Source organism: Cornus florida, unplaced genomic scaffold (genome assembly GCF_030987335.1).
Source record: "Cornus florida cultivar Cherokee Brave unplaced genomic scaffold, ASM3098733v1 CherokeeBrave_3.0.0_Hap2_Chr10, whole genome shotgun sequence".
Lineage (NCBI taxonomy): Eukaryota > Viridiplantae > Streptophyta > Magnoliopsida > Cornales > Cornaceae > Cornus > Cornus florida.
In genome coordinates, this window is record NW_026775580.1 from 79,111,500 (window position 1) to 79,122,269 (window position 10,770).

Consider the following 10,770-nt stretch of genomic DNA (forward strand, 5'->3'; position numbering starts at 1 on the left):
TCAAGATTGGTATGATTCAAGGAACCAAGTTCCATACCTCCCTAGTCAAATATTCCCCTCCGGATATGCAAACTCTCAATACTAGGGCACCAATCTACATTCAACTCGAGGAGAATGTAGCTCACCGAGCACAACATGCCACCCTCGTCATAGTAGAAAATAAGCCTCGGGAAAAAGCTTCGAGTTCAAAAAGTCAAAGAAGCCAGCATGCTTCAGCACCGGTCGCTTAGGTACCTGAGAAGAGGTAAAGGACAGAGAAGATGATCACACCTCTTTGTACAACCCTGGTTCGGCTATTCCAAGAGAACAAGGTAAGATTTACAGCCCCTCAGCCAATGAGACAACCCTTGGAGCAAAGGGACAAAAGCAAACACTGTGCCTACCATAGGGATTACGGGCATACAACCAACGATTGAAGGTGTAATACCCCTAATTTTAAAAATGACTTAATTGGAATTTAATTATTGTATTTTATGTGCTTATGTGGATATGTGTTTATGTTTAATTGACTTGATTATTTTATTTAATTGGATTGTTTGTTTAATTGGTTATTTTGTTTGCCTGTTTATTTGTATTAATTGACTAATTGTTATTTAATTGAATTGTTTGTTTAATTGGGTATTTAATTTTATTTTTATTTTCAAATTGGTTTTAATTGGTTAAATGGTTTATTAGTTTATTTAAATGAATTAATTGGATTAAATTAGAGTTATTAAAGCATAATGAGAACTTAGGGTTTTATTCTTTTATGGATCATGTATTGGCCGACTAGGGTTTAGTTGGGTTTCCGTCTCTAATTACAAGTAGACTTAGGTTTTATATTTGCCTATATATATACTGTTATAAGTCTGCAAAGGGTTTTTAGAACCCTATTCATGTACAAAGACATAGAGAGAAACAGAGAGGGAATTGTGAGAAAAACAGAGAGAGTTCCGTTAGGGTTTCGGCTGTGGATTAAAGGACGGACCTAGGAGGAGGGAAGGTTGAGCAGTAGGAGGTTAATAGTGAACGGACATCGCTGGGAAACTTAGGAAGACGGCGACGAGATTTTGATTCAAAACTACACAGGTAATGTTTATTCTTTCTCTCTCCCTTTGGCCTGTGTTCTGTGCATACCTTGATGATCTCTAGGATTTTAATCGGAAGTTAACTGAATCTTTAATGCTTTGTATATGTTAAATTAAGTGACTGTATATGTTATATTGAATCTGGTATTATTCTTGCAAGTTTGGTTTTCACTGTCTGGTTTTAAAGCATAATGAATCGATAATTATTTTTCATTGTTATGTTAATGTAAACGGTTTAAAATCAATGACTGGAATAATACTGGATGTAATCTAAGACCCTCAGGTTCAGTTTTAAGGAAGAATAGAAGGGTTGGAAGCGGCCAGAGACGAAGCAGACGAAGGAGAATGGTTCAGGGCTCTCAGAGAGGGAGAGTGTGATACCCCCGGATTTTCGGAATGCGGGTTGGCCAGGCCCACGCCCGATTACCTGAGGATATCAAACCAATTAGCAATAAATGAACATAGAATACAATTAAAAAAACAGGAATAAATAAATTGTTGAAAAGAAACTAGAATGATGAACCAAAACTGAAAACCTCATAATAAATTTTTTATAAATAAAGTATTAATCTGATACATCCAACTTCTCCAATTCTAATACAACTCGGGAATCCATCTGGTGGACCCCTAATAAAACCAACACTGAGAAATGAACCACCGAAAAGGAATCCAATGCTAAATCATACAGGAACCGCCTACGTCGTCGGTAGAGTGAGTAGTCGTCTCTGCTCAGCACGAACAAGCTCTAAGACCTGATACCATCCGTTACTTGAAAAATAATAGTGGGTCAGGCCCACGAACAAGTTCTATCCTAATTACAATCCAAACAGAGACCCGATACGCAGATACATCCTAGATGTCTCAACCATATCTATATAGTCCGTGAATAAATATATACATATAACCATACTACATGACTCTCACTAGGCTATGCTGAGGGTCTCAACCTGAATAGAAGGCAACATGCAAAAACGCACCTGAGTGGACATGATTACCTAAGCCTAACAGGGTATACCTCAACCAACATAGCTAGCTACGCATCCTACTGCATATACGCTCCCTAACCGTCGACTTGAGACTCAAGCTCAGATCGTGGTACCATAATTTATATATATAAATTCCTATCCAAACCAATATAGTGCCACTCAACAGTTCGTTGCCATGACACGACATAAAATTAGGATTTAAATGTTTTAATTAAATCCCTATCAATTCTACTAACAGAAAATATAAACAACCATCCAATATGTCGTTCAACTGTTTTAGTTGACCGGACATGAAACCATGCAGGATTTAACTATTTTAATTAATCCATTACGTATGTATGAACGGATTGGAATTAACGTTTTGATCTAATTCGTCCCTCCGTATACCACCGTCTCATACCGGTGCATACCATGTATATGATCCGTAAATGATGCAATAACTCAATCAGTACATCAAATAAATCCACATAATCCAAATAGTTGATAAAACAGAATTGAAACAGTACATCAACTATAATCCCAAAATACCATCCCTGTAGTTGCTAAAACAGTTTAATAGTCCAGCAATAAAAATCCCAATTCATAATCCAAGTAATTGCATAAACAATTTAATAATCCCGCAATTAGAACCCAAACATTTAATCCAAGTAATTGCATAAACAGTTTAATAATCCAGCAATTAGAATCCAAACATTTAATCCAAGTAATTGCATAAACAATTTAATAATCTAGCAATTAAAATCCCAAATCCATAGTCCAAGTAACTGCAGAAAAGAATATAGTAATTTAACCATTAACATCCAAGATATGCATAGATCAAACTTGTTAATTAAATTATCCTAGCATGCAACCAAAATAAGATTTATAAACATACTAGATCCTGCTGGATTGCCAAAATTAAGCTTAGGCAATTTAAGTGTTCTTCCATCCATTAACTGTATAAAGAAATGTATAACTTTTATACGGTTTGTTCCGTTAATTTAGGGGTAAACTTTAATCAATTAAAGTCCTATTAACACCTAAAATTAACTTCTTAATCATTCTATGCAGTTCTAGAATTTTTCTAGAACAGTTCAGTTCCACCCGTCTGTTAACAGTATGTTAAATTGTATAGTTTAATACTGTTTCATCCACTAGTTTATGGGTAAAATCTTTGCCATGTGAGACTTTAATAATTCATGAAATTATATTTAAAACCCACAGTGCACTTCAAAAACCATTTCAGAACACCAAACAAGTCCCCAAACAGTGCCCAAAAGTCCAGATTTCACGAAAACAAGGGAGTCTGCTCTTAAACTCGCAGAGCAGGCTCCAAACAAACATTGAGCAAGCTCAATTAAAAAAAAAAGAGCCGGCTCCAAACACTTTGAGTAGGCTCCATTAAAAAAAAGAGCCGGTTCCAAACACATTAAGCAGGCTCACTTAAAAAAAAAAGAGCAGGCTCAATCTTAAAAAAAACCTGAACCTTCTCCGGTTTTCTTCTTCATCTCCGGCCACTCTCAACCTATCTGTTTGGTTTTACAACAGTTCCTAAGAGTCCTAACTATGTCCAGTATAATCCCCATGGTGTGTTTACAGCAATTAAAATCAAATACAGAAACTGCAAGTTCTACATACTTTTCATGCTTTAAGAAACACACTGATATCAAATACGCACGGACTGTAATTAATCAGATTTTAACCCATAAAGATCATCAATATAACATCTATTATACATGTGAAACTCAGTTAATGATTAATTAAACCCTAGAGACCATTTAGATGCACAGAACACAAGCCAAAGGGAAGGAGTAAGGAAAGAACTTGCCTGTGATTTCAGTTATGAAATCCCGGCGTCGTGTCCACTGTTCTGGTAACACTGAGTTACTGTCTAGCCTCATCTTACTTCTGCTCTTCCTTTCTCCTAGGTCTGACCTTGAAGCCCCAGCCGGAAACCGCACAAACTTGTTCTGTTTCTCTTAAAACCTCACTCTGTATCACACTGTGTTTTGAGACGTGAATAGGGTTTTCGAACCCTTCTTTCAGGCTATAAACATATATATATATAGGCATAGATAAAACCCTAATTATAATGTTAATCTGAGATAAAAACCCTAACCTAAATAAAACCCTAATCGGCCCATAGGTTGAAATGACTGTATTAACGTAATTTAAATACTCATTTAACTTAATTAAATAAGTAAAAACCCAACAATAAATTAAACCATTACCACCAATCAATTAAATCAAGGAATGCAATTAAATTAAATAATCAAACAACAACCACAATTTAAAGAAAACAATTCATTTAACTAAAACAACTAATTAAACAATTTGACACCTAAGCACATAGAATCAAATTTAAATTTCAATTTTATCCTTTTGAAAATTAGGGTATTATAGAGAGAGCCGGCTCCATGGAAGAGGGAGTCGGCTCTAGTTGTTAGAGAGCTCCCACCCCTCTAGAGCGGGCTCCAAGGTGCATGGAGCCGGCTCTATGCTTAGACAGAGCTTGATCTGTGGTTTTGAGAGCAGACTCTCCTATATACTTGAAATCTGGACTTTTCTGGGCACCGTTTGGACGAGTTTGGTATTCTGGATTGTTTAGGGGACTGTACTAAGGGTTCTTAATGTAATTTCATGGAATTTTAAAACCTCATATTGCATAATTTACACCGTTATGCTAATGGAATGAACAATATGAAAGTAATCAATCTTTGCATGCTGTTAACAGATTGAAAGGATTAAATTGTGTATTTTTGTTTTAACAATTTAATGGACTGTAACATGGACTCTAAACATGCTATTAGGCCGTAGTAGAACCCACACGGTTGAATTAATACTTTTATGCTAATGGATTTAACAGTAGGGAAGTTTAAACAATCTTGCACGCTGTTAACGGATAGGAATGATTAAATTGTTTAATTTTGTTTTAACAATTTAACGGACTGCAGTATGATTTATGAATCTTGTTTTGGATGCATAATAGGGTCATTTAATTATCAGACTTGATTTATGCTTACTCTGGATTTTAATTGTTGAGATATTGAACTCTGTTCTGCAATTACGTGGATAAATGTTTTGGATTCTAATTGCTGAATTATTAAACTTTGTTCTGTCAATTACATGGATTACTGTTGTGGATTTTAATTGCTGAACTACTATATTATGTTCTGTAATTACATAGATGTTATGGATTGTATGCACCGGTATGTGACGGTGGCATACTAGGGATGGTTTAGCTCAAAATACTAATTCCCACCTCTTATGGATTTTAATTGGTGAATTGTTTTACCGGTTCTATCAATTATATGGATTTTGTGGATTATATGCACCGGTATAGGACAGTGACATATTAGGTTTGGATTAGATCAAAATACTAACTCCTACCTATTCTGGATTTAGGAAATGAATTTAATATTAACATTTAAATCCTAATTAAATGTTGTGTCTTGGCAACAAACAGTTGAGCGGCACTTCATTGGTTTTAAATGGAATTTATATATATATTTATGGTACCACGATATGAGCTTGAGTCTCAGGATCATTGGTCAGGGAGCTTATATGCAATGGGATGCATAGCTGGTTATAATGGTTAAGGTATACCCTGTTAGGTCTAGGTACTCATGCCCACCTTTGGGTGTGTTTTTGCATGTTGCCTTCTATTCAGATTGAGACCCCCATTGTAGTCCAGTAAGAGTCCTTTAGTGTGGATATATATATGTATGGACTAGATATATATTGTTGAGATATTTAGATGTATCTGCGTATCGGATCTCTGTTTGGATTGTCATTAGAATATAACTTGTTCGTGGGCCTGACCCACTATTATTTTTCAGGTATCGGACGGTTCCAGTCTTAGAGCTTGTTTGTACTGAGCAGAAACGGTCACTCATTCTTCCGACTGCGTAGGACTGCTATTTATATTTCATTTTGGATTGCCCTTTTAGTTTAGTGTATCTTCAGTTGGGTTTTGAATAGGGGTCCACTAGATGGATTCCCGAGTTGTATTTGTATTGGATGTACCAGAATAATTTTTATATATAAAATTTATTTTGAGGTTTTCATTATTGGATTATCATTTTAGTTTTCTTTCAGCAATTTTTATTTATTCCTATTTATCATAATTGTATTCTGTGTTTGTTTATTGCCATTTGTTTTAATATCCTCGGGTGTTCAGGTGTGAGCCTGGCCAACCCGCATCTGAAAATCCGGGGGTATCACAGTAGATCCCTTAGAAGGCAAATGGAAAACATGATAACCAGAGGTGAGTTAGTAGATTACCTCGCAACAAAAGAGTACGTGAAGCCTAGGGATGTCAATCCTCGGAAAGTAGAGGGCAACCAAGTAAAAGTCATTCATACGATACATGGGAGATCAAAGGACGACCAAGAGTCAGAAAAAGTGTACCAATCTAGATTAAGGGCAGCCCACAGGCTAAGGAAGTTATCATCGGTAAACACTATCGCTTTGGGTATTATCAGTATTGGGTTCGGCGATGGAGATTTATCCAGAGTTCAACTTCCCCATAAGAATGCACTAGTCATTAGTCTTCTAGTGGTAAATTGCATGATCAAAAGAGTTTTGGTAGACCCTAGTAGCAGCGCCAATATCATCACAAAGGCAGTCTTTGAGCAACTAGGGCCATCATCATCAATTCGGCCCACCTCTAGTCCTTTGATGGGATTCGATGGCACAAAGGTGGACCCTTGCGGCGAAAAAGACATTAAAAGAAAACTTTGTTCTGACATAAATCCATCCTTTCTATAATCTTATTATGGGAAGAGGTTGGATCCACCGAATGAATGGGTCCCGTCTACCCCTTCATCAGGTGATGCGATGCTTGTCTCCGGACGGTAAATAGGTTATTAATCTTTAGGGAGATCAGGTCGCTACCAAAAAATGTTACATGCTGACATTGAATGAGGCAAAGAATAGGATCAAGCAGTCCCAGCCAGATGTGACCCCTGAAAGTATTTCCAAATAGCAATTACAGAGCCCTCTGCCTAAGTATTTAAAAGCAGAGGAGGAAGTCGATGCTACAAAACCTACCGAGAAGTCTCTCGAAACCGTCGAAGTTGTCCTTGGCAAACCTCAAAAAATCACTTATATGGGCTCTTCCCCCACAGCTGAAGAGAAGCAAAGGTTAATTGATGTCATCCGACGAAATGCAAATGCGTTTGCCTTGGATCATTCGGACATGCTTGGGATCAGCCCTTCGATCTCATGCCATAGCCTAAAGGTGGATCCGGCATTTAAATCGGTTAAGCAAAGACACAAAAGGTTCGCTTTTGAGCGCAATCGAATCATTGCTGAAGAGGTAAGCAAGTTGCTTCAAGCAGGGTTTCATCCAAGAAGTGCATTACCTATAATGGATCTCGAACGTGGTGGTAGTTCAAAAGAAGAATGGAAAATGGAGAGTTTACATAGATTTTACCAATCTCAACAAGGCTTGCCCTAAGAATAGCTTTCCACTACCCAAGATAGATCTGATGGTTGATGCTACCACTGGTTATGAGAGACTCACGTTTCTCAATACGTATTCCGGATATAATCAAATCCCTATGAATCCAGAGGATGAAGAAAAACTGCCTTCATTACAAAGAAGGGCACTTACTGTTATAGAGTCATGCCTTTCGGGCTTAAGAATGCTGGGGCAACTTACCAACGTCTCGTTAATAAGATCTTCGACGAGATGATGGGAAAACGGTTAAAGCATACATTGATGACATAGTGGTTAAAAGTGTGAAGAAAGAGGATCATCCCAAGCACCTCTAGGAAGTCTTTGACACTTTGAGAAAATATAATATGAAGCTGATTCCTTCCAAGTGTTCTTTTACGGTCTCTTCAAGGCAATTTCTCGGCCATATTGTCAACAAAAGAAAAATAGAAGGAAGCCCGGCTTAGGCTCAGGCCCTCATACAGAATCAGGAACTAAAAACTCACAAGGAAGTACAGGTTCTAACTGGCCGAATTGCAGCTCTTAGCTGCTTCATATCTCAATTATTAGATAAGTGTAAGCCATTTTTCGATGCCATATGATAAAAGAACAAGGATTTATGGGGATCACAACAGTAGGAAACACTCAATCGGTTAAAGTATTACATGGCTAAAGCACCAATTTTGTCTGCTCCGAAGCCTGGTGAAGTCCTCATCATGTACTTAGCAATCTCCAGTATAGTTACTAGTGCCGTACTAATCCAAGAAGAAGGAAAAAATCACTATTCGATCTTTTACACGTGTAAGACAATGACAGATGCTGAAACAAGATATAACAAAGTAGAAAAGATCATACAAGCCTTGGTGCATGCAAAGAGAAAGCTTCGGCACTATTTCGAGTCGTATAACATCGTGGTCCTTACCAACTATCCCATGCGAGCTATTCTTTCCAAGCTAGATTTATCTGGAAGAATTACTAAGTGGGCAATTGAACTCAGCTCCTTCGATATAACATATGAACCAAAGGTGTCACACAAAGGACAGACGCTAGCCAATTTTCTCTTAGAATATGAAGATAAACTCGAAGAGCCTGAGCTTCCTGAGCTACATTGGGAGCTTCGAGTAGATGGCTCCTCGAATCTAACCAGTGCAGGGGCTGGAATCATTATTACAACCCTTGAAGGAACCAAGTTGCAGCAGTCAATCCATTTGAATTTTCCTGCTACTAACAATAAAGCCGAGTATAAGGCCTTGCTTGACGGGCTTCGATTGGCAAACCAGCTCCAGGTAAAGTGTCTAAAGGTTTTTAGTGACTCTCAACTTGTTGTGAATCAGGTGATAGGCAAGTATCAGCCTAAAGAAGAAAGAATGAAAACATACAAGGAGGCTGTAGAGAGTGCTACACGTAGATTTGACCAAATTAAATTCCACCAAGTACCTCAAGAAGAAAACTCCGAAGCGGATGAACTGGCCATAGCGGCATCTTCCTCAGACGAAGATTTGGTCCACATAGTGCCAATTGACATTCTGAACGAACTTAGTATAAATCCTCGGCAGGAGATAATGGTGATCCCGGATATTCCACGAGAACCATGCTGGATGGACCCACTAGAAGCTTACCTCAAGTACGGAACTTTTTCGAACCAGAAAGCCGAGAAAAAGAAAGTAAGGTTCGCCGCAACCAAATACTTTATTATTAATAATCAACTTTATAGGAAAATCATTCTTAGGTCCTTACCTGAAGTGCTTAAGCCCCAATGAGGCCCTTACAGTATTAAAACAAATTCATGACGGAGATTGTGGCAACCACTCCGCCGGCAGATCCCTCGCACATAAGGTTCTAACTCAAGGCTACTTCTGACCATACCTGGCTCGGAACGCTGAAGAATATGCCAGGAGATGCGATAAGTGCCAGCGACATAGCGCAATGAAGCATCAGCCTTCTAAAGATTTACACGCAATGGCAAATCCATGGCCATTTGCGCAGTGGGGGATCGATATGGTCGGACCTTTACCTAAAGCTGTGGAGCAAAAGGAATACGTGTTACAAGCCACGGATTACTTCACAAAGTGGGTAGAGGCAGAGGCTTACTAAAGCGTAACCCATGAGTAAGTAAAGAGTTTTTTATGGAACAATATAATATGCCGATTCGGAGTGCCGAAGGTTATCATGATGGACAACGGTAAGAACTTGGACAACAGAAGTACAAGAAAGTTCTTTGCTAAACATGGAATTAAGCAAAAGTTGGCCGCGGTTAGTCATCCATAAGGGAATGCGCAGGCTGAAATAACTGACCAAACTATCTTTAACTGTCTGAAGAAAAAGTGGAGCAGCTCAAATCAAAGTGATACGAGAATCTACCAAAGGTACTCTGGGCATACCGAACCACCCCACGACGGCCAACAGGGAAAACCCCTTTGCAATGGCCTATGGGTCTGAAGCTGTTATCCCCACAGAATCGGCAATTCCAACTCTTCAGACACATTTGCTGCTCGAAAGAAACAATGATAAACAGTTAGAGCATAGCCTTGACCTCTTAGAGGAAAAGAGGGATGCTGCAGCAATTCGGCTCGCTTCATACCAACAACAGTTGCGTAACAGTTATAACAAGCGAGTCAAGTTTAGAAGAGAAACAGCACATGTGAAGAAATTGCAACCCAATTGGACCGAACCCTACAAAATTACAGAGGTGGTAGGGAAAGGAGCTTACCGGTTAGCTAAAGCTGATGGGCAAATAATTGCACGCCATGGAATGCAATACACCTTAAAAGGTATTATTATTAAGAAATTTGGTTTTTCTTTCTATCTTTCATGATGCAAATAAGGCTGCTTATGGCCCATTTAATAAAATTACTTTTTACATTTTATATTAAAAGTATGTGGTAACCCAAGTGATAGAGAGCATGCAATTTCTTATCTTTACATCATAAGATTTCTAATTGACTATGTCCTCTCATCATTCACGGTCTTCACTACACTTTCAAATGGCCAATCCTCCTAAGTGCGATAGATATTTGTGGTCGCTTTTTGTACACACATATTAACACTCATGATTATTCTTTATTCATTGAAGGATGCTGGGTCACTTGCATATTGTTTGTCTTTTTCTTTCTTTTCGTAAGAGAGGGTAAGACTAGTACCCTAATAGGGGTTTACAAGGGGTTTACAAATGCACTATGTTTTTGTCTGACATCTTATTATGAAACGAAAGAGACACAAGTATTGGTTGTTTTTCATCACACTCCCAATAAGGGTTTACAAAAGCTACCGTGTCTTTGTCCCACATCGTTAAAAAGAT

At 38.1% G+C, this 10,770-nt stretch overlaps 1 protein-coding gene across 1 annotated transcript; it reads left to right on the plus strand.

Moving 5' to 3' along the window:
- The first annotated feature begins 8,137 nt into the window (after nt 1-8,137).
- On the plus strand, nt 8,138-9,232 carry LOC132277926 (uncharacterized). Its single transcript, XM_059779767.1, has one exon. The coding sequence runs from the start codon at nt 8,138-8,140 to the stop codon at nt 9,230-9,232; it is 1,095 nt and encodes a 364-aa protein (XP_059635750.1).
- The last annotated feature ends 1,538 nt before the right edge of the window (nt 9,233-10,770 follow it).